This window comes from Pan paniscus, chromosome 20, assembly GCF_029289425.2.
Source record: "Pan paniscus chromosome 20, NHGRI_mPanPan1-v2.0_pri, whole genome shotgun sequence".
NCBI classification, from domain to species: domain Eukaryota; kingdom Metazoa; phylum Chordata; class Mammalia; order Primates; family Hominidae; genus Pan; species Pan paniscus.
The window spans coordinates 20,443,376-20,466,115 of NC_073269.2; the positions used below are offsets into that span (position 1 = coordinate 20,443,376).

Genomic DNA, 22,740 nt, shown 5'->3' on the forward strand with positions numbered 1-22,740 from the left:
TTGGGTAGGCAGTTGTTCCCTATGGTTTTGTTAAGTAAGTGTTACTCAATCCCTGGCCATGGCACGCCCATCATTTGGTTCTGACATTCCCATTATGGCCAGGACTCTTGGTGACTCAGCCTGCAGCCTGCTATCATCACTTGGGCTGACTCTGACTGGCAGGGAGGGAGATGTGGAAGAATTGCTTCTTCCTCGTGCAGTCCACACCTATCCCAAGATATGAGACTCCCAAGTCTGCTTGGCAAGCTCTTGCTCAGCCTTCAACACCCAGCTCCAATGGCCGCCTCCTCCAGGAATCTTTCCCTGGCTTCCCAGACAGACCTATTCTCAGTCCTAACCCTTTGGACCTGGGTATGTCTGTGTCCAGCTCTATCTTCCTCATGAGCGGGACTCTGGATCCTCAGTGTGGCCTTGTGTACCTGGTGTATTAGTCAGTTCTCACACTGCTATGAAGGACTACCCTAGACTGGGTAATTTATAAAGGAAAGAGGTTTAATTGACTCACAGTTCCGCAGGGCTGGGGAGGCCTCAGGAAACTTACAATCATGGTGGAAGGGGAAGCAAACACGTCCTTCTTCACATGGCGGCAGGAAGGAGAAGTGCCAAGTAAAAGGGGGAAATTCATCAAATTTCGTGAGAACTCATTCACTATCATGGGAACAGCAACATGGGGGTAACCGCCCCCATGATTCAATTACCCCCCACCGGATCCCTCACATGACACATGGGGATTATCGGAATTATAATTCAAAATGAAATTTAGATGGGACACAGCCAAACCACATTACCTGGGCACCTCCAGAGGTATCGGGACATCTGAGAGAACTCACTCTCAAATGAACCAATGAGCTCCAGTAGGTCAGGCATGGTGGTTCACATCTGTAATCCCAACACTTTGGGAAGCTGAGGCAGGAGGGTTGCTTGAGGCCAGGAGTTTGAGACTAGCCTGGGCAACACAGCAAGACCCTGTCTCTCGAAAAAAATAAGTAATTACCCAGTGGCAGTGATGTGCACCTGTAGTCTCGGCTACTTGGGTGGCTGAGATGGGAGGATCACTTGAGCCCAGGAGTTTAAGACCAGCCTGGGTAATCTAGTAAGACCCCATCTGTACAAAAGCATTTAAAAATATTAGCTGGGTGTGGTGGTGCATGCCTGTAGTCCCAGCTACTCAGGAGGCTGAGGTGAGAGGATTGCTTGAGCCCAGCAGATGGAGGCTGCAGTGAGCTATGATTGCACCACTGCTGTACTCCAGCCTGGGTGACAGAGCAAGGCTTAGTCTCTAAAAAAAAAAAAAAAAAAAGTGGGAGATTCCAGGAATTTTAGGATCTCTGTCCCAGCTTTGCCTCTACAAACACGCATCTGGGGACCATCTCCAGGGCTGCCACCCAGGAGCTTTGAAAGAAGCTGCCATCTTCCCCTTCCGCAGCTATTCCCTCTCAATGCCTTGTTGTCTCCCGTTATTACATTTGTGAAGGGATCACGATCCCTATTGAACTAAGGGGAAAACCTAGACCTTGGGAGGGAGAAGTGACTCTTCTGAGGGATGAATACCAACTTGTGGGAAGAGCCCTGGGCCAGGACTGAGGTGGGTTGGCTTCAAATTCTGGCCTTGGCACATGCTTGCTGTGAGACCCCAGCCATTTATCTAGCCTCTCTGGATCTCAGGTTTTGATCTGTAAAATGGGTGCAGTTGTGAAGCCTGAATAATATAATGTGGATAAGAGGCCACGTGCAGTGGCTCATGCCTGCAGTCTCAGCACTTTGGGAGGCCATGGCAGGAGGATCACTTGAGCCCAGGAGTTCAAGACCAGCCTGGGCAACAGAGCAAGACTCTATCTTTACAAAAAATTTAAAAAATTAGCCAGGTGTGGTGGTGCGTGCCTATAGTCCCAGCTACTTGGGAGGCTAAGGTAGGAGGATTGCTTGAGTCCAAGAGGTTGAGGCTGCAGAGAGCTATGATTGTGCCATTGCATCCAGCATGGGCAACAGAGTGAGATTCTGTCTCTAAAAAAATTAAAAAAAAATCCTATGGATAAGCATTAGTAAGGGTTTCTCTTCTGCCTTCTTCATATACGTTTTTCTTTCTCTTTTCCTCCTTCCCTTTCTTCTTCCCCGCTCTTCTCCTCCTCCTTCTACTTCTCTCTCTACTCCTCCTCTTTCCCCCTCCTCCCTTCTCTTCTTCTTCTTTCTCTCCTCCTCCTTCTACTTCTTTCTTCTTCTCCTTCTCCTCCTTCTCCTTCTTCTCCTCCCCATCCCCCTCCTCCTCCTCCTCCTACTTCTTCTTTTTCTTCCTCTTCTTTTTAGACAGAGTCTCACTCTGTCACCCAGGCTGGAGTGCAGTGGCATGATCTCAGCTCACTGCAGCCTCTGCCTCCCGAGTTCAAGTGATTCTCCTGTCTCAGCCTCCCGAGTAGCTGAGACTACAAGTGTGCACCACCACACCTGGCTAATTTTTGTATTTTTTTTTTTCAGTAGAGACATGGCTGCACCATATTGGCCAGGCTGGTCTTGAACTCCTGACCTTAAGTGATCCTCCCACCTTGGCCTCTCAAAGTGCTGGGATTACAGGCGTGAGCTACAGCGCCTGGTCTCTCTTCTTTCTCCTTCCTCCTCTCTCCTCCTCCCCCTCAGAGCATCAGTTTCCTGAGCACCATCCTGCCTGGTTCTGAGACTCCAAACAGACCGAGGAGTAGTGCCCCGGCAGGGGCTGGCATGTAGTAGATGCTTAAGCCTCTTGCCCTCCCCTCGTCCAGTGGAGGGAGGGGATGTTCTGTGTACCCCATCAGAGAAGCCAGATAGGGAACTCCAGGATGGAAAAAAGGGTGGGGCTGTGAGTCAGCCTGGAGTGAGGCCTCTTGGCCCCAGGGTGCCCCCACCTGGAATTACACAGATCAGGCTCCAGTCACAGACACCACCCTGGATCAGGACCTCCTGGGGCCACACCTGGGAGTAGCTTGCTGTTCTGAGCTTGGAGCTGCACAGCCCTTGAGCCTGGAGGAGGGCCCAGCTCCTGTTGGAGCTTCAGTTTCCCCATCATCTTATGGGCCTTTGGACTAGGAAATGTTAATGAGAGAAAGTAGATAAACATGCTTTATAGAGAACATGATGATATATAGACATATAATTGTAGCTTGCTTTTATATCATCTTTTTAAAATGGAGGTGAAATTCATGTAACATATAATTAACCATTTACAAGTGAACAATCAGTGGTATTTAGTGTATTCACCATGTTGGGCAACCACCAGCATTCTCCAGTTTCAAAATTTTTAGTCACCCCATAAAAAAACTCTGTACCCATTGAGTAACCACTTCCCATTTCCCTCTCCTCCCATCCCCTGGTAACCTCGAATCTGCTTTCTGTCTCTATGTATTTGCCTACTCTGGGTACATCATAGAAAGAGAACCACATAAAATGTGATCTTTTTGTGTCTGTTTTCTTTTACTCAGCATAATGTTTTTGAAGTTCATTCATGTTGTAGTAGGAATCAGTTTCATTCTTTTTTTTTTTTTTTTTTTTTTTGAGACAGGGTCTTACCCTGTCACCCAGAGGCTGGAGTACAGTGGTGTAGCCATAACTCATTACAGCCTTGAAATCCTGGGCTCAAGTGATTCTCCTCCTGCCTCAGCCTCCCGAGTTGCTGGAACTGCAGGCACGCACCACCATGCCCAGCTAATTTTTATTTTTATTTTTGTAGAGATGGGGTCTTGCTATGTTGTCCAGGTTGGTCATTAGGGCTGAATTCATTTCACTGTATGGATTTTTTTTTGTTGTTTATCCATTCACCTTTTGGCTGTTGTGAATCATGCTACTATGAACATATGTGTTCAAGTTTTGGGGTGGACATATGTTTTCATTTCTCTCTTGGGTAGATACCTAGGAGTAGAATTGCCAAGTCATATGGAATTCTGTACTTAACTTTTTAAGGAGCCACCTTGCTGTTTTCCACAGAGAGTGTGCATTAATTTTCTACTAACAGGAAACCCAACTATTTATCTCACAAGTTCTTGATGCCAATAAAGAATCATTTTAACCATAGTAATAAAAATAGCCAACAGTTGGTCAACTATTCATTTACCTACACATGTATTTAATGAGCATCTACCATGTGCCAGGAACACAAGAGCTTGTTGAGTCTTACAGGGATGCCATGAGGCAAGATTGTTCTATTTTCTCCTTTGGCAGTGGTAACATGTCCAGGCTTACATATCTAATTAGTGGCAGGGCTGGGATTTGAACCCAGACCTGGCTGGCCCAGAACCCAAGCTCTCAAACATAGTGATATGCAGCTTTCTGAGCATGAGTTTCTCCATGCTGGCACCATGTGGGGGTATTTCATACACCGTCTCATCCATGGTAGGCATTACCATCTCTCCCTTTTTTTTTTTTTCTTTTTAAAAAACATTTTTGTAGAGACAGAGTCTTGCTGTGTTGCCCAGGCTGGTCTTGAACTTCTGGGCTCAAGTGATCCTCCTGCCTCTGCCTCCCAAAGTGCTAGGACTGCAGGTGTGAATCATTGCACCTGGCCTACCATCTCCTTTTTGCTGGAGGGGAAAACTGGTGAGGAACGTGGACACAGACTTTCCTGGCATTGTGGTCAGAGTTGGAGTGGAAAAGGAACCTGAGGATGAGAGAGCAATGGTTCAGCTGAGAAGGGGGTTTGGAGAAGGCTTCCTGGAGTAGGTGTCAGTGAAGCTGGGCCTCGAAGGATGCCTAGGAGTTTGCCAGAGAAGGAGTCCCAGATGGAAGGTCCTGCCAGTGCCTTGATGCAGATGTGTGAAAATTCCAGGGGAATTCAGGTGATTTAGGGTGGCTGGAGTGAAGGTGATATGTTGGGGGGAATAGGAAATGAGACTGACAGTTAAGCAGGAACTGGACAGCAAAGTGAATGAACTTGTACTTTATCCTGGGAGTGATAGGGAGCCACGGGAAGTATTTGAACAAGACAGCTATTGACCAGATCCTGGTGTCAGAAAGATCCCTGTGGAGCCTATCTTGGAGTCCAGAGTGCAGAGAGGAGAGGAGTGACTAGACTCCTGCTTTCCTCTTCAATGCTGCCTCCTCCAGGAAGCCTGCCCTGACTTCCAACAGCCCTTTTTCTGAGCCTTCCTTAGCACCTAGCACACTTTCTACCTTCTTGGTAATTGCATGGTGTGTCTCTGCTTCCCTTTCCTGCCCCACTCAGGAGCTCCTCCAGGGAGGGCATAGAGCTGAGCCATCTGTGTGTCCCCAGCATCACCCAGCTTGGGTTGGGCACAGAAAGGCAGCATAAGAGGTGTGATGAATGGGGGGATGAGTGGGCCGATGATTGTGTAGGCAATTGGCCAATTCCTAGGGAGTGTGTCTGTGTAGGTGGCTGAGTCGCATTCAGGTAAAAGTGATATCACTCGAATTTCAGATACTTCCTTCCTGGGCCTCTGCCCATTCAGCCCCAAATCCGTTCAGTATATAGGAGGAGGATCCATCCATCCATCCATCCACTCATTCATTCATTCATCCATCCACTCATCCATCCACCATCCACCTATCCACTCATTCATCCATCCATCCACTCATCCATCCATCCACCATCCACCCATCCATCCATTCATCCATCCATCCATCCACCCACCCACCATCTATCCATCTGCTATTCATCCATCCACTTATTTATCCATCCATGTACTCATCTGTCCCTCTACTCATCCATCCACCCATTTATTCTTTCATTCATCCATCCTTGGATTGACTTATTTATTCATTTAATAAAAATTTATCTAGCACGATATATCAATAATCAACACGAACCCTCCTGTTAAGGGGCTTGTAACTAAGTGGATACAGTCCAGAGTGACTGCTGGGTCAGGGGTGGGGAGAAGCATTCAAGTTCTCATACAGGATGAGGGAAGAGTGTTTGGGGCAGAGAGAACAGCTGGTGGAAAGTCTCAGAGAAGAGAGAGCACGTGGTCTTTTTAAGGAGCTGAAAAAAGTTCTGTGGTGTGGCCGGGCATGGTGGCTTATGCCTGTAGTCCCAGCACTTTGGGAGGCTGAACTTGGAGGATCACTTGAGCTCAGGAGTTCAAGACCAGCCTGGGCAATATGGCGATACCCTGTCCATACACAAAATTAAAAAATTAGCCAGGCATGGTGGCGTATGCCTGTAGTCCCAGCTACTCGGGAGGCTGAGGTGGGAGGATCGCTTGAATCCAGGAATTGGAGGCAGCAGTGAGCTATGATCTCACCACACACCCCAGCCTGGGTGACAGAGCGAGACCCCATCTCAAAAAAACAAAAAACAAAAAGTTATGTGGTGTTAGTTCTGTGACGTTGAATGGGGGGTGGAAGACAGAGGTGTCTTGAGAGAGATTTGGACAAAGGCAAATGATTCAGGGCTTTGAAAATGGGCTGGTATGTGAGGGTGATGGGTGTGTGAGCAGGAAGGGGCGTGGTCAGATCTGATAGTCAGATGAGATTCTCCTGGGGCCATTCATGAGGGACACACTGGAGAGGGTGAGGCTGGAGGCTGGGAGCACAGGTGTGATTCAGATGGCCTGAGCTGGCAGAAAAAAAAGGGGGTGGATTAGGGGAAGACTCAGGTGAAGAAGTCCATTCTGGATAGACAGCTCAACCTGGTCAAAGGTTCAGAGGTGATCCACAGCAGGTGATGAGAATAGGGTTATCTGGTGTATGTTGAAGGATGAGGTGGTGGGAGAGGCATACAGGGGCCAGATGGAATTGGGTTTCAATGCCAGGCTGAGCCCGAACTTTTTACAAGTGCAATGGGGAGCCATGGGAGGTGTTTGAGCAGGGGAGGCTCATGTACAGATCAGTGTTTTATAAGGATTTTTTCTCGGGTAGGTGTGGAGGACGGACTGGGTGAATACAGTGGGAGGTTGGAGCCCAGTGAGGAGGACTAAGGAAGTCATAAGCAAAGGTCAAGGATTGGAACTCTGTTTTGAGGCCAGGCACGATGGCTCGTGCTTGTAATCCCAGCACTTTGGGAGGCTGAGGTGGGTGGATCACTTGAGGTTAGGAGTTCGAGACCAGCCTGGCCAACATGGTGAAACTCTGTCTCTGCTAAAAATACAAACAAATTAGCCGGGCATGATGGCGGACACCTGTAATCCTAGCTACTCAGGCGGCTGAGGCAGGAAAACTGCTTGAACCTGGGAGGCAGAGGTTGCAGTGAGTGGAGATCGCACCACTGCACTCCAGCCTGGATGACAGAGCAAGACTCCGTTAAAAAAAAAAAAAAAAAAAAAAAAAAAAAGAACTCTGCTTTGAGTCATCATTTTCCCTTTGCCCTCCACAGCTGCCATCGCCCCCAAGGATGACCTCTTCTATGGCTTCCTAAAACCTTGGCTAGGTGAGTGCAAGTGGGTAGGCTGGGGCTGGGGCTTTAGAGAAGAGAGGGAAGAGCACGGGGTTCCTTGGAAGGTTTCAGAGTAACAGGAGAGGTCCCTAACCTCAGTCTTCTGGGCCCAGGGGATGGGCTGCTGCTCAGCAAAGGTGACAAGTGGAGCCGGCACCGTCGCCTGCTGACACCCGCCTTCCACTTTGACATCCTGAAGCCTTACATGAAGATCTTCAACCAGTGCACTGACATTATGCATGTGAGTCCTAAGGCTTTGAGGGAAGAGGGTGTCTTGGGAGTGAGGTTGGTCCAGGCTCCAACTCATGCATGGGCAAGCCATGTGATGTCAGGAGCCCTCACTGACTTTATCTATAAAATGAGCTTGTAGTGAAAACGCAGTCGGGTCCTTGTTAGGCTGACTCCCTCTCTGTGGTTTCCATGCACAGTCACCATGTATCTCTCTTCCAGGCTAAATGGCGGCATCTGGCAGAGGGCTCAGCGGTCTCCCTTGATATGTTTGAGCATATCAGCCTCATGACCCTGGACAGTCTTCAGAAATGTGTCTTCAGCCACAACAGCAACTGCCAAGAGTGAGTGTGACCCTTCTTGGGAAGATGGAGCCAGCTGCTCTAGGAGCAAGATGGTGGCAGGAGAAAGGGAACTCCCAGGCATTAGACAACTCTGGCCTATGGGAGCTCTGCCACGGATGGGCCATGTGGTTCCAGGAAACTGACCATCTCTCTGAGCTTCACTTTTTTTTTTAATCAAAAAAAATGGGCATCATAATTCCTTCCCCATAGTCATTGTGTGAGAATTAAATGAGATAATGTGAATCAATGGCTTGGTATAAAGTAGGTGCTTAGTAAATGTTAGTATTTTTTCATTCCACTATGAAGAGTATGTGGTCTTTGGACAGTGTCCTCCCCACTTTCTGAGGCTCAGTTTCCTTGTTTGTAAAAAAAGGATGACAATCTCTTACTTTCTGAGAGATGCTTTAAGGATAAAATGATGCAGCGCTGCCCTGGCACATAGTTGATGCTCAGAGAATATTTGTTGAGTAAATCAATCAAATAACCAATGCCTTGCTTCATTCATTCATTCATTCATCAAATATTCATTGTGCACCTACTATGTGCCTGGCACCATGATATTGCTGCTGAGGACAGGGTGGTGAACAACAGACAGTCACAGTTCTGTGAAGTTTATAGTCTAAGTGGGGACATAAGGAATAAGGGAGATAATTAATGCAAAACTTGCAACACATAGTAGGTCCTCAGTAACAAGCTAATGACTTCTTTACTCTAGGCATTATAGGGGCACGTTCCAGTTGGATAAGGCAGAGATTGTCTTAGAAATTAAATAATTAATTCATCCAAGAAATATTTACTGAGTGCCTAGTAAGTGCCAACCCTGAACTAGGTGCTGGGAACACCATATTCAACAAGAAAGACAAGATGTTGCTTTTCTAGAGCTTCCATTTTAGTAGGAAGACAGGTAATAACCATGAACAAGTAAATAAACAAGAAAACGACAGACTGCAATAAGTGCATGAAAACAAGCCCACTTCAGGACTGAGGACAGCTCCCTTCAAGCCTGCTTCACCTGTTAGTTTTTAAAAAATAATAGCTTTGTTGAGACACAATTCACATACTATACCATTTACTCATTTAAAGAATACACCTGAACTGCTTTTAGTATATTCAGAGTTGTGCAACCATTACTATAATCGATTTTAGAATATTTTCATCAATCCTCCCCCTACCCCAAGAAACTTCATACACTTTAGCAACCCGTGCCCTTCCCTTTCTCCTTCAGGTCTAGGCAATCACTAATCTATTTTCTATCTCTATAGATTTGCCTGTTATGGATATTTCACACGGATGGAATCATACAGACTTTTGTGTCTGGCTTGTTTCACCCAGCATAATGTTTTAAAGGCTCATCCATATTGTAGCATGTATCAGTTATGTATTTCTTTTCATTGATGAATAATGTTCCATTTACCACATAATACCACATTTTGTTTATCCAGTCACCCATCGATGGACATTGTTTCCACTTTTCGACCATTATGAATAATGCTGCTATTAACATTCATGCACAAAGTTTTGTGTGAACATACATTTTTAATTCTCTTGGCTATATACCTAGGAGCAGAATTGCTGGGTCATATGGTAATTCCATTTTAAACATTTTGAGGAACTGCTAAACTTTATTTCAGTGGGTTTCAACATGGTATGAAGTGGTTGTACCATTTTGCTCTCCCAACCAGTGATGTATGAGAGCTCCAGTTTTTCCACATACTCACTAACACTTGCTTTTTGTTGTTGTTGTTGTTTTGTTTGCTTTTTAGAGATAGGATATTGCTCTGTTGCTCAGGCTGGAGTGCAGCCCAACACTTGTTATTATAAGTTTTGATTTTAGTCACCTTAGTGGGGTGAAGTAGTATCTCATTGTGGTTTTGATTTGCATTTCTCTGGTGACCAGTGCTGTTAAGTATCTTTTCACATTCTCATTGGAAATTTCTGTCTTCTTTGGAGAAATGCCTATTCATATCCATTGCCCATTTTAAAATAAGTTTTAAGAATTCTTTATTTATTTTAGGTACCAATCCCTTATCAGATATACAATTTGCAAATATTTTCTCCCATGCTGAGGAGTGTAACCATTTAGTTTTAGTGATGCTACAATTACTATGCCTATGTTGAAAGTCTTTATCCCTCTTTGGGCCTGTTCAAAAATACACCTGAGACTGGGTGTGGTGGCTCAGACCTGTAACCCAGCACTTTGGGAGGCCAAGGCTGGAGGATCACTTGAGCTCATGAGTTCAAGGCTGCAGTGAGCTATGATTGTGCCACTGTACTGCAGCCTAGGTGACAGAGCAAGACCCTATCTAAAAAAATAAATAAATGAATTTAAAAATAGAGTTAATATAGGGCTTCTCTTTGTTATCTATTCAATGGGGACAGGAGGCTTATCTTAGCCAAGCCAGGGGTGTGCTATGCTAGGGGAAGGGGCTACACTCATGGATCCCCTTCTCCTTGGCAGGAAGATGAGTGATTATATCTCCGCTATCATTGAACTGAGCGCTCTGTCTGTCCGGCGCCAGTATCGCTTGCACCACTACCTCGACTTCATTTACTACCGCTCGGCGGATGGGCGGAGGTTCCGGCAGGCCTGTGACATGGTGCACCACTTCACCACTGAAGTCATCCAGGAACGGCGGCGGGCACTGCGTCAGCAGGGGGCCGAGGCCTGGCTTAAGGCCAAGCAGGGGAAGACCTTGGACTTTATTGATGTGCTGCTCCTGGCCAGGGTGAGGCTGGGCCCTGGAGGGTGGAGCCCTGCCTGGGATGGCCTCCCGAGGAATTGCATGTAAAATGATAAGTGTTAAAACTCCATTAGGTGTGGTGGCTCACACGTGTAATCCCAGCACTTTGGGAGGCCAAGGCGGGAGGATCCCTTGAGCCCTGGAATTGGGGATCAGCCTGGGCAACATAGGGAGACCCTGTCTCTACAAAAAACAAATAAGTTGGGTATAGTGCCACATGCCTATGGTCCCAGCTACTTGGGAGGCTGAAGCAGGAGTCTGGCTTGAGCCCAGGAGTTGGAAGCTGCAGTGAGCTATGATGGTGCCACTGCACTCCAGCCTGGGCAACAGAAGCGAGACTCTGTCTCAAAACAAAACAAAACAATACACATGCTCAAAACAAAAAGAAATTCACATGGGTCTGGGATGGGGTCAGAACATGTAAGACTTACTGCATGAGTTTTCTTGGGCTGCTATTACAAAGTACCACAAACTAAATGGCCTAAACATCAGCCATTTATTCTCTCACAGTTCTGGAAGCTAGAAGTCCAAGATCAAGGTATCTGCAGGGCTGGTTTCTTCTAAGGCCCGTGAAGGATGAATCTGTTCCAGGCCTTGCTCCCTGGCTTGCAGAAGGCTGTCTTCTCCCTATGTCTGCGGATCATCTTCCCTCTGTGCCTGTCTCTGTCTTCGTCTCTTTGTATAAGGATTAGGGCCCTGCCCTAATGAGTTCATTTTGTCTTGATTACTTCTGCAAAGACCTCTCTCCAAACATGGTCATAGCCTGAGGTACTGGAAGTTAGGACTTATGAATTCTAGCGGAGGCGGGGTGGGCAGGGAACCATTCAGCTCATCACAATTGCAAAAATGAAATACATGACCTTGGGCTGGGCGTGGTGGCTCATACCTGTAATCCCAGCACTCTGGGAGGCCAAGGCAGGTGGATCACTTGAGGTCAGGAATTCGAGACCAGCCTGACCAACATGGAGAAACCCCATCTCTACTAAAAATACAAAATTAGCCGGGCGTGGTGGCACACACCTGTAATCCCAGCTACTCGGGAGGTTGAGGCAAAAGAATCACTTGAACCTGGGAGGCGGAGGTTGCGGTGAGCTGAGATCATGCCATTGCACTCAAGTGAAACTCCGTCTCAAAAAAAAAAAAAAAAAAAGAAAAAAGAAAAAAGAAAAAAAAGAAATACATGACCTTGAAGAGATGAGACACTTCTGTGGTCACTCATTGGTGTGTCTGTGGACCTTTTGGGTTCTGGATTCAAATAGTCCTGGATTCCAGTCCTGGCTCTGTCGCTTAGTGGATGTTTGACCTTAGTCATTGACTCTTCTTCCCAAGCCTCAGTTTCTCCATTTATACCATGGTGATCATAAAACCTGATCACAAGTTTGTCAGGCATCCAGTGGGATGCTTGGTGTTGGAGGCTGCTCAAGAAATATGAACTTCCTTCTTCTCCTCACTGTTGACTTTCTGTCCCTCTTTACATCTTTCTTTTCTTTTTTCTTGTTTTTTAAAAATGTAATTTAAAGTTCCAGGATAAGCCGGGCACAGTGGCTCACGCCTGTAATCCCAGCACTTTGGGAAGCTGAGGTGGGAGGATCACCTGAGGTCAGGAGTTCAAGACCAGCCTGGCCAACATATTGAAACACCGTCTCTACTAAAAATAAAAAAAAAAATTAGCCGGGCGTGGTGGCATGCATCTGTAATCCCAGCTCCTCTGGAGGCTGAGGCAGGAGAATCGCTTGGACCCGGGAGGCAGAGGTTGTAGTGAGCCAAGATTGCGCCACTGCACTCCAATCTGGCAACAAGAGAGAAACTCCATCTCAAAAAAAATTTTTTTAAATTAAATTGAAAGTTCAAGGATACGTGTGTAGGGCGTGCAGGTTTGTTACATAGGTAAACATGTGCCATGGTGGTTTACTGCACCTATCAACTCATCACCTAGGTATTAAGCCCTGCATGCATTTGCTATTTATCCTGATATTCTCCCTCCTCCTGCCACCCTGATAGGCCCCCAAGTGTGTGTTGTTTCCCTCCCTGTGTCCGTGTGTTTTCATTGTTCAGCTCCCACTTATAAGTGGGAACATGTGGTGTTTGGTTTTCTGTTCCTGCCTTAGATTGCTAAGGATGATGGCTTCCAGCTCCATTCAGGTCCCTGCAAAGGACATAATCTTGTTCCTTTTTATGGCTGCATAATATTGCATGGTATATATGTACCACATTTTCTTTATCCAGTCTTTCACTGATGGGCATTTGGGTTGATTCAATGTCTTTGTTATTGTCAACAGTGCTGCAATGAACATATGTGTGCATGTATCTTTATAATAGAATAATTTATATTCCTTTGGTTGTATACCCGGTAACGGGATTGCTGGGTCAAGTGGTATTTCTGGTTCTAGGTCTTTGAGGAATTGCCACACTGTCTTCCACAATGGTTGAACTAATTTACGTTCCTATCAACCTTTTAAAAGCGTTCCTATTTCTCCACAGCCTCACCAGCATCTCTCACTCAGGGTCTTGCTCTGTCACACAGGCTGGGGTGCAGTGATGCGGTCATGGTTCACTGCAGCCTTGATCTCCTGGGCTTAATCCTCCTGCCTCAGCTTCGCCAGTAGCTGGGACTACAGGCATGCATCACCACACCTGGCTGATTTTTTTTTTTGTAGAAATGGGGTCTTACCATGTTGCCCAGGCTGGTCTTGAACGCCTAGGCTCAAGTGATCCTCCCACCTTAGCTGCCCAAAGTGTTGGGATTACAGGTGTGAGCCACCACGCTGGGCACTTTCCATCTTTATTAGACAAGTTGCATACTTCCATCTTCCTGGACTAGTTCCCCCCACAGCTTGGCTTAAGAGAGAGAGGGGAGCCAGGCGTGGTAGCTCATGTCTGTAATCCCAGCACTTTGGGAGGATGAGGCAGGTAGATCACTTGAGGCCATGAGTTCGAGACTGGCCTGGCCAATATGGCGAAATTCCATCTCTACTAAAAATACAAAAATCAGCTAGGAGTGGTGGCATGTGCCTGTAATCCCAGCTATTCAGGAGGCTGAGGCACGAGAATCACTTGAACCTGACAGTCGGAGGCTGCAGTTAGCCGAGATTGTGCCACCGCACTCCAGCCTGGGTGATAGAGCGAGACTCCATCTCAGAAAAAAAAAAAAAAAAAAAAGATGGGGCGGGGGAGATATCTGAGTTTTGAGGAGCCCCTAGGATGCGGAGGGTGGGATGAAGTGGGCTGAGCACCCCTCTACTGCCCATTCCAGGATGAAGATGGAAAGGAACTGTCAGATGAGGATATCCGAGCCGAAGCAGACACCTTCATGTTTGAGGGTGAGGATGTGGGGTGAGGCTGGAGGAGGGCAGGAAGGGACATCGTTGTCTGTAGACAGCATCTCTGCTTTCTTCAGGCAGCCTCCATTCAGTTACCCTCATCTCCCTGCAGGTCACGACACAACATCCAGTGGGATCTCTTGGTTGCTGTTCAATTTGGCAAAGTATCCGGAATACCAGGAGAAATGCCGGGAAGAGATTCAGGAAGTCATGAAAGGCCGGGAGCTGGAGGAGCTGGAGTGGTGAGTGTGGGGTCAGGGGAATGGAGGGGGGCAGGTTGAGGCCAGAGCCTTGGGTGTAAGCCTCTGCTCTCCCACTTACTGATTGTGTGACCTCAGACAAGCCACTTTAGCTTCCTGAATTGCAATTTCTTCAACTATAAAATGGGGGTGGTTATAGTGCCTATGCCCACCTCATAATGCAGAAGTTCTCAAAGTGTCCTAGTCAGCAATTATTGCAATGATGCTGCATAACAAACAGCTCCCAAACTTAGTGGTTTACAGCAAGCATTTGTTTCTTGCTTTTGTACGCACACATTTCTTGCTCTTGTCTGCTCATTACTCTAATTGCTGCTGGACTTGGCTGAGTGGAGTGGAGTTGCTTCCAAACTAAGAGCTGGGTTCAGATCTGCTTCATATACTCCCTTTCTGTTCTCTTTGGACCAGAGGCTACCCTGGGTCGTGTTCTTCTCAAGGCAGATTCCAGAAGCACAAAAAGCCATGAAATTTAAAAGCTTTGCTTGGGCCGGGTGGGGAGGCTCACGCCTGTAATCCCAGCACTTTGGGAGGCCGAGGTGGGTGGATCACCTGAGGTCAGGAGTTCGAGATCAACCTGGCCAACATGGTGAAACCCCATCTCTACTAAAAATACAAAAATTAGCCAGGCACGGTCATGGGCGCCTGTAATCCCCCCTACTCGGGAGGCTGAGACAGGAGAATCACTTGAACCTGGGAGGTGGAGTTTGCAGTGAGCTGAGATTGCACCACTGCACTCCAGCCTGGGCTACAAGAGTGAAACTCTGTCCCCACCCCCCCACAAAAAAAGATAAAATAAGTAAAAACAAAACAAAACAAAACAAAAAACAAAAGCTCTGCTTGCACTAGAGGATTGCATTGGCTAAAACAAGTCACGTGACCAAGCCCAGCATGAATGGGGCAGGACATATACTCCACTCACCTGAGCAGAAGGCACTGAAGAATCATATGACAAAGGGTACAGGTATATAATTCTAATTCAGGGAGGAAGTGGAGAATCAGAACACATATCCAGTCTCTACCAGATTCATGCTATGTAGAGTTGATTCTGGGTGATGAAAAGAAAACACAACATTAGGCTGGGCGTGGTGGCTCATGCCTGTAATCCCAGCACTTTGGGAGGCCGAGGGGGGTGGATTGCTTGAGCTGAGGTGTTTGAGACCAGCCTGGGCAACATGACTAAACCCTGTCTCTACAAAAAAATACGAAAATTAGCTGGGTGGGGTGGCACGTGCCTGTAGTCCCAGCTACTTGGGAGGCTGAGGTGGGAGGATTGCTTGAACCCAGGAGGTGGAGGCTGTGGTGAGTCAAGATTACGCCACTGCACTCCAGCCTGGGTGACAGAGTGAGACCCTGTCTCGAAAAGGAAAACACAGCCGCAACATTAAATAGCATCAACTCACACAGTGAGGAGGTTCCTTTCGGTTCTATTTCAACCTTTTGCCTTATGGCCTCAGGGGGACATGCTCAGTGGGGTGCTACTGTGTCCTGAACACTTTGCTAATCTTCCTTTTAAACAAGTGGAGAAGATGTCTCAGGTTGAGAGAGTTGGGTGGGAGTTGGTGTGTAGCCACGATTTAATAACACACTACTGCTTTCACAGTGGTGTTTGTATGGATGAATACCTTTATGCCAGGGATGCTGTTTGCCCTTTATAGCAACAGGAAGTTTATTTTTTTTTTAAGACACAGGCTGGAGTGCAGTGGCATAATCATAGCTCACTGCAGCCTCAAACTCCTGGGCTCAGGCAATCTTCCTGCCTCAGCCTCCTGAGTAGGTGGGACTATAGGAGTGTGCCACCACAACTGGCTAATTTTTAACATTTTTTTAAGAGATGGGGACTCGCTGTGTTGCCCAGGCTGGTCTCAAATCCCTGAGTGCAAGCAGTCCTCTTACTTTGGCCTCCCAAAGTGCTGGGATTATAGGTGTGAGCCACTGTGCCCAGCCATAAAGTTTCTTTGAAAGAGAACCTGGGCCAGGTGCGGTGGCTCATGCCTGTAATCCCAGCACTTTGGGAGGCTAAGGCGGGTGGATCACTTGAGGCCAGAAATTCAAGACCAACCTGGGCAACATGGTGAAGCCCCGTCTCTACTAAAAATACAAAAATTAGCTGGGCGTATTGGTGTGTGCCTGTAATGCCAGCTGCTTGAGAGGCTGAGGCGTGAGAATTGCTTGAACCTGGGAGGCGGAGGTTGCAGTGAGCTGAGATTGTGCCACTGCACTCCAGCCTGGATGAAACAGCAAGACTCCATCAAAAAAGAAAGAGAACCTGTTAATTTAAAGAAACTAATCTAATCTAGAACATGAACCAAGAGTTATCATTAGCCCAATTTTGGGCCCTAAAGTCCAAAGGAAAAAATATTAAGTAAATGATATTATAAGGAGATAATGCACTTTTCTTTTCTTTCTTTTTTCTTTTTTTCTTTCTTTCTTTTTTTGAGATAGGCTCTCACACTGTGGCCCAGGCTGGAGTACAGTGGCATGATCACAGCTCACTACAGCCTCCTGAGTAGCTGAGACCACAGGTGTGTGCCATCATGCCCAGCTAATTTTTTAACTTTTGGTAGAGATGGGGTCTCTCTTTGTTGCCCAGGCTGGTCACGAACTCCTGGGCTCAAGTTATCCACCTGCTTCAGCCTCCCAAAGTGCTGGGATTACAGGTATGAGCCACCATGCCTGGCCTGCACCAGTTTTTTTTTTTTTTTTTTAAGACAAGAGTCTCACTCTGTCACCCAGGCTAGAGTGTAGTGGTGCAATCTCATCTCACTGCAACCTCCACCTGCCGGGTTCAAGCAATTCTCTTGCCTTGGCCTCCCAAGTAGCTGAGACTACAAGTGCACGCCACCACACCCAGCTAATTTTTGTGTTTTCTAGTAAAGATGGGGTTTTGCTATGTTGGCCAGACTGATCTTGAACTCCTGACCTCAGACGATCGCCCATCTCAGCCTCCGCAAGTGCTGGGATTACAGGCGAGAGCCACCATACCTGTCCTGCAGCAGTTGTTTAAGTACAGAAATGGACCATAAAAACTGGCATATTGCTGTTGCCGTGAGTCCCCTTGGCTGTCCTGGCACCTTGCCTAGGTGCCCTTGGACCTCCACATAATTCATCAATTAAAGGCTTAATGCTGGGCCCAGCAGAGGGCCCAGTGCTAGTGCTGTTCTGAGCGGTCAGTGCTCAGATACTTTGCATCCTAAGTATTAGTACTGGCCGGGCACTGTGGCTCATGTTTGTAATCCCAGCACTTTGGGAGGCCGAGGTGGGTGGATCGCCTGAGGTCAGGCGTTTGAGACCAGCCTGGCCAACATGGAGAAACCCCGTCTCTACTAAAAATACAAAAATTAGCCTGGCGTGGTTGCGCATGCCTGTAATCCCAGCTACTCGGGAGGCTGAGGCAAGAAAATTGCTTGAACCTGCAAGGCTGAGGTTGCAGTGACCCGAGATGTGCCACTATGTTCTAGCCTGGGCAACAAGAGCGAAACTCGGTCTTAAAAAAAAAAAAAAGAAAGAAAAAGGAAAAGAAAAAAACAAAAAAACCACTAAGTATTAGTACTTCCCACCTGTGCATGAGACAACTGCAAATGGCAGAAGTTGGAGCAAGTCTAAAATCCTGGACTGGTTTCTTGCCCAGCTGCCCCTGAGAGAGAGAGAGAGAGAGAGAGAGAGTGTGTGTGTGTGTGTGTGTGTGTGTGTGTGTTTCGGGGAGGTGGTGCCATGGTGGCTCGGCCTCTAGTTATATCTCCATTCTCCCCAGGGACGATCTGACTCAGCTGCCCTTTACAACTATGTGCATTAAGGAGAGCCTGCGCCAGTACCCACCTGTCACTCTTGTCTCTCGCCAATGCACGGAGGACATCAAGCTCCCAGATGGGCGCATCATCCCCAAAGGTGCCTACCATGTTCCGCCTGCTGCTGGTGCACTGCCTCCAATGATGTAGCTGCTCTATTGTCCACAGGGGCCTGGCCATGCCTGCCCCAGGTGCACTATCCCTGCAGATGGGATAGCTCTCTGTGTGCCTGTTGCTTCTGGGGTGTTGGAGAAAACCCAGTTGTGTGTGCAGGGAGATAGAGCCGGGTGAGTCCAGGTGGAAAGGAAGGAGGCAGTGTCGCAGGGATGGGCCTGTGAGGGTGCAGTTGGGGAGGGTCAGTTTCATTCAGTTGCCAGTTACTCCCTGGAGACCAAGCCCTGTCTTGGTTGATACAGGGGACCCTGGCTCAGGTTTTGAGTATTGCCCTTTCTGAGGGAGATACAGCAGGGCACAGACATTCCCAGGCGTATGGAATCAGGAATGGGCTAAAGGGAGAGACAGGGGCTGGAGTAGCTCAAATATGGAGAGGAATGCAGGGAGGGCTGCCTGGAGGAGGGAATGTGGGAGGTGAGGCTTGGAGTGTGGAAGTGAAAGAGTGAGCATGTTTATGGAGTAGAGCCTCAGGATGCAGATTTTAAAAGGCCTTGAGTGCCAGGTGATGGCGCTTGAACTCAATCCTGGGGGCAGCAGGGAGCCAAGGTAGGTGTTTGAGCCGAAGAGGAGCAATGTCAGATCTGCGACTAAGAAGGATCCCTGTGTGGCCAGCTTGGCAGCCAGAAAGAAGATGATAGGTTCCTCTTAGGGAAAGGTGGGAAGAGTGGATGGGGCAGCAGAATTTTTTAGAGAAGGATGGACAAAAGGTGGTGGCAGATGGCTCATGGGAACATCATGGCTCTAGGGAGACCCAAGTTGGGGGATGTTTCTGGAGGAGGCCCTGGCTCCCCTTGGCCCCACTGATCCCATCTTTCCCCACAGGAATCATCTGCTTGGTCAGCATCTATGGAACCCACCACAACCCCACAGTGTGGCCTGACTCCAAGGTGAGTGCCTGCCCCAGTCCTCCCTGCCCTCAGGTCCTCCCCTCCCCTGCGCCCCAGGGAGCCAGAGAGCAGGGCTGGTTGCAGGGCCTGAGTGCGCACACCCCTCCCCACTCCGCATTTAGCCATTTATTCACCCACTCATTGTTAATTCATTAGGGCAGAAAATATTTATTGAGCACCTACTGTGTGCCAGAGTGTGTGCTGGGCTCTGAAAATAGAGGATGATACTGTCTTTGCCTTTACAGGGCTCACAGTGAAGTTTTGGGGAAGACAGTAAGCAAATAAATAAGATTTTGGGTATTGATACATGCACAAAAGAAAGAAAAACTGGGCCAGTTCCGGTTTACAGGTGCAGTGGCTCACACTTGTAATCCCAGCAATTTGAGAGGCTAAGGTGGGAGAATCGCTTGGGCCCAGGAGTTTGAGACCAGCCTGGGCAACACAGCGAGACCCCCATCTCTACCAAAAAGGAAAAAGTTGGCCCAATGTGGTGGCTTGTGTCTGTAATCCCAGTGCTTTGGGAGACCAAGATGGGAAGATTGTTTGACGCCAGAAGTTCCAGCTCAGCTCAGCCTGGGCAACACAGTGAGACCCCATTTCTAAAAAAAAAAAAAAGTTAGCCAGCCATGGTGATGCACACCTGCAGTGCCAGCCACTCGGGAGGCTGAGGCAGGAGGATCGCTTGGGCCCAGCAGTTTGAGGCTGCAATGAGCTATGGTTATTTATTTATTTATTTATTTATTTATTTATTTATTTATTTGAGACTGGGTCTTGCTCTGTTGCCCAGGCTGGAGCGTGTGCAGTGGTGCGATCTTGGCTCACTGCAACTTCTACTTCCTGGGTTCAACAGATTCTCCTGCCTCAGCTTTCCGAGTAGTTGGGATTACAGGTGTGTGCCACCATGCCTGGCTAATTTTTTTGTATTTTTAGTAGAGATGGGGTTTCACCATGTTGGCCAGGCTGGTCTTGAACTCCTGAGCTCAGATGATCCATCTGCCTTGGCCTCCCAAAGTGCTGGGATTACAAGCGTGAGCCACCGCGCCCAGCCTGCAATGAGCTATGATCGCGCTTCTGCACTCCAGCCTGAGTGAGACTCTGACTCTAACAAACAAACAAACAAAGACAGACAAACAAACAACAAAAAAGAAAAACAGGTGGAGGGGGCACTTTAGCTCGAGTGGTTATGAAAGGCCTTGCCGAGGAGATGTTTGAGCTGAGAACTTAGGGGATGAAGGATCAGGGAGAAGCCTGTTCTAGGCAGAGGAAACAGCAAGTGCAAAGGCCCTGAGGTGGAATCTCACTGGTGCGTGTGAACAACAGAAGGAGGCAGCTGTGGCTGCATTGCAGGAAGTGCAAGGTGGAATGGAAGAGGTGGCCCTGGGGTGCTCCCCATCCATCTTTACTGACCCCCAGAGGCTCAGGGAAGGGGGCCAGGCTGGGATGTCTGGGGCAGCCCCCAGACTCATCTCCAGGCTGTTCCTCCCTAGGTGTACAACCCCTACCGCTTTGACCCGGACAACCCACAGCAGCGCTCTCCACTGGCCTATGTGCCCTTCTCTGCAGGACCCAGGTAACCCCTCTATTTCCCCCAGTCCAAGCCAGCTGTGGAGGAACAGAGGCAGGGAAAGATCAGGAATGTGCCTCTCAGGAGCAGAGATCAGATGGCACCCAGGCGTCCTTTCTGAAGACCCAGCACCCTCTCCCTAATGCGCCAGCAGGCCCCCAAATCAGACTCTGCAATAGCATCCTGGGTATTGAGCACCAACGGTGTGTCAGGCCCTGAGTTCTGGGCTCCCACGCTCCCATTGGCTCTATGATGCCTTTGTCCCCGTTTTTACAGATGAAGGAACTGAGACTCAGAGGGGGCGCCATGTATCCAGGACACACAGCTAGTAAGAGGCTGTACCGGGATTCAGACACTCAACCCCAAGGTCACATTAATTGAGCGATTCGTGGGGTCTCACTTTAACCCTCACCCAGCGTGGGGTTTCACTTTAACCCTCACCCAGCCCAGGATGCTTGCTTCATCTTCAAAGGAGGCATGTGACGCCCGGGGACCAGTGCTCACACAGAAGCTGGGCCTGAGCCCTGTCCCCTCTTCCTCCAGGAATTGCATCGGACAGAGCTTCGCCATGGCCGAGTTGCGCGTGGTTGTGGCACTAACACTGCTACGTTTCCGCCTGAGCGTGGACCGAACGCGCAAGGTGCGGCGGAAGCCAGAGCTCATCCTGCGCACGGAGAACGGGCTCTGGCTCAAGGTGGAGCCGCTGCCTCCGCGGGCCTGAGCGTGGGCGCGCCCCTGCGGCTCCCGAGGGTCCAGGCCCCGCCCCCAAAGGACCAGGACTCGCCCCAAAGATCCCGAGGGCATAGGCCACCCCCCTCGAAGTTCAGGTTCAGCTCCTGGATGACCAGGCACCGCTGTTGAGCAGCCTGGTGGTACTGGCCACGCCCCTCAAGGCAAGGCTCCGCCCCTTAGGGGGCCTGATCCCGCCCCTTGAGGCTTAGGTCCCGCCCCCTGACTTCTCGCACCTGTCCTGTTTGAGGGACCAGGGTCGACCCTGCCCCCTTGGGCTCAGGCCCTGCCCTTCTGGATCAGGCCCCGCCCCCAGGATCCTACGGATTGAGGTCCTCAGGCCACGCCCCTGCAGATCCAGGTCTCCAGGCCTTGCCCACTGAGCCTTCAGAGGACCTAAGACCCACCTATGACTCAGGGCCCACCACCCCCCACCGCCCCCAACTGGCTGAACCCCTGGCAGGCTTCCAAACTGAGGAAAGCTGGAGCCTGACGTCAGAGCTTTTAACCCGGACATCACCCACCTGAGGCCCTCAGCTCATACCGGCAGACTGCTCAGGCGTGAGGCTGGATCGTAGGGTTCGAGGCTTCTTGCTTTTGTTGTTGTTTTGTAAACTCAGACCCTTGTAAGCCCCTTCCTTCCTCCCTTGCCCAAAGACCCTTTGCTGAGTGTTCTGTTTTTGCAGAATAAAAGCAAAGGATGCAGACCTACCCCACCCTCCACCCCTAGCTCAGCCAGACCCTTACACGTGGAGCCCCCAGCATGGGAATGAGGGGCTCTGCAACTGAGCGAAGCTGCGGGCTAGGAGGCTGGAAAGCCATTTATCCTAGGACATAAACTCAGATTTTGGGGGGCAGTTTGTGTGTTCATTTATTTCATCAACAGATCACATATTGTTTGCTGGCACTGCTTCAGAACCACAGGCAGGCCCTGTTTTCTGCCTTCTTAGGGGGTGGGGGACAGATGTTGAACAAATAATTCCAGGTGTAAAGGTTTATTTACACCTGTCCTTTGGACAGGTGCTCCAAAGGAGAGGCCCCGGGTGCTGGATGAATATAGCAGAGGGATGGGGATGGGTCAGGGAGAGCTTCTCCGATGCTGGAATGGAAGTTGAGTGGGTGACAAGGGGAGGGAAGAGTATTCCAGGCAGAAGGAACAACATCTGAGAATACCCTGAGCTGAGGGAGAACAGAATGTGTTTGAGGAACTCACCAGGGGCCAGGTGGTTGGATCTGGGAAGTGGGGGCAGAATGAAGGAAGGGGCCAAATGCACAGGCTTTATGCTGAGGGCAATAGGGAGCCATGGAGAGTGTGTGAGCGGGATCAGGACAGGACATGGCCAGATCTAGGGCTGGCAGG

At 48.9% G+C, this 22,740-nt stretch overlaps 1 protein-coding gene across 2 annotated transcripts in view; it reads left to right on the forward strand.

Moving 5' to 3' along the window:
- Positions 1 to 22,237, forward strand: part of CYP4F22 (cytochrome P450 family 4 subfamily F member 22) — a 44,563-nt gene extending 22,326 nt beyond the window's left edge. Inside the window, exons 5-14 of one of the 2 annotated variants that reach the window (XM_003813579.6) lie at positions 7,292 to 7,345; positions 7,465 to 7,592; positions 7,802 to 7,923; positions 10,382 to 10,649; positions 13,918 to 13,984; positions 14,097 to 14,226; positions 17,993 to 18,126; positions 19,023 to 19,087; positions 20,575 to 20,657; positions 21,195 to 22,237. In XM_003813579.6, coding sequence (XP_003813627.1) covers positions 7,292 to 7,345; positions 7,465 to 7,592; positions 7,802 to 7,923; positions 10,382 to 10,649; positions 13,918 to 13,984; positions 14,097 to 14,226; positions 17,993 to 18,126; positions 19,023 to 19,087; positions 20,575 to 20,657; positions 21,195 to 21,372 — 1,229 coding nt within the window. In that variant the 3' untranslated portion in view covers positions 21,373 to 22,237. The remainder of the gene's footprint in view (positions 1 to 7,291; positions 7,346 to 7,464; positions 7,593 to 7,801; positions 7,924 to 10,381; positions 10,650 to 13,917; positions 13,985 to 14,096; positions 14,227 to 17,992; positions 18,127 to 19,022; positions 19,088 to 20,574; positions 20,658 to 21,194) is intronic. The other variant, XM_034944929.3, reaches the window with a different exon arrangement.
- The last annotated feature ends 503 nt before the right edge of the window (positions 22,238 to 22,740 follow it).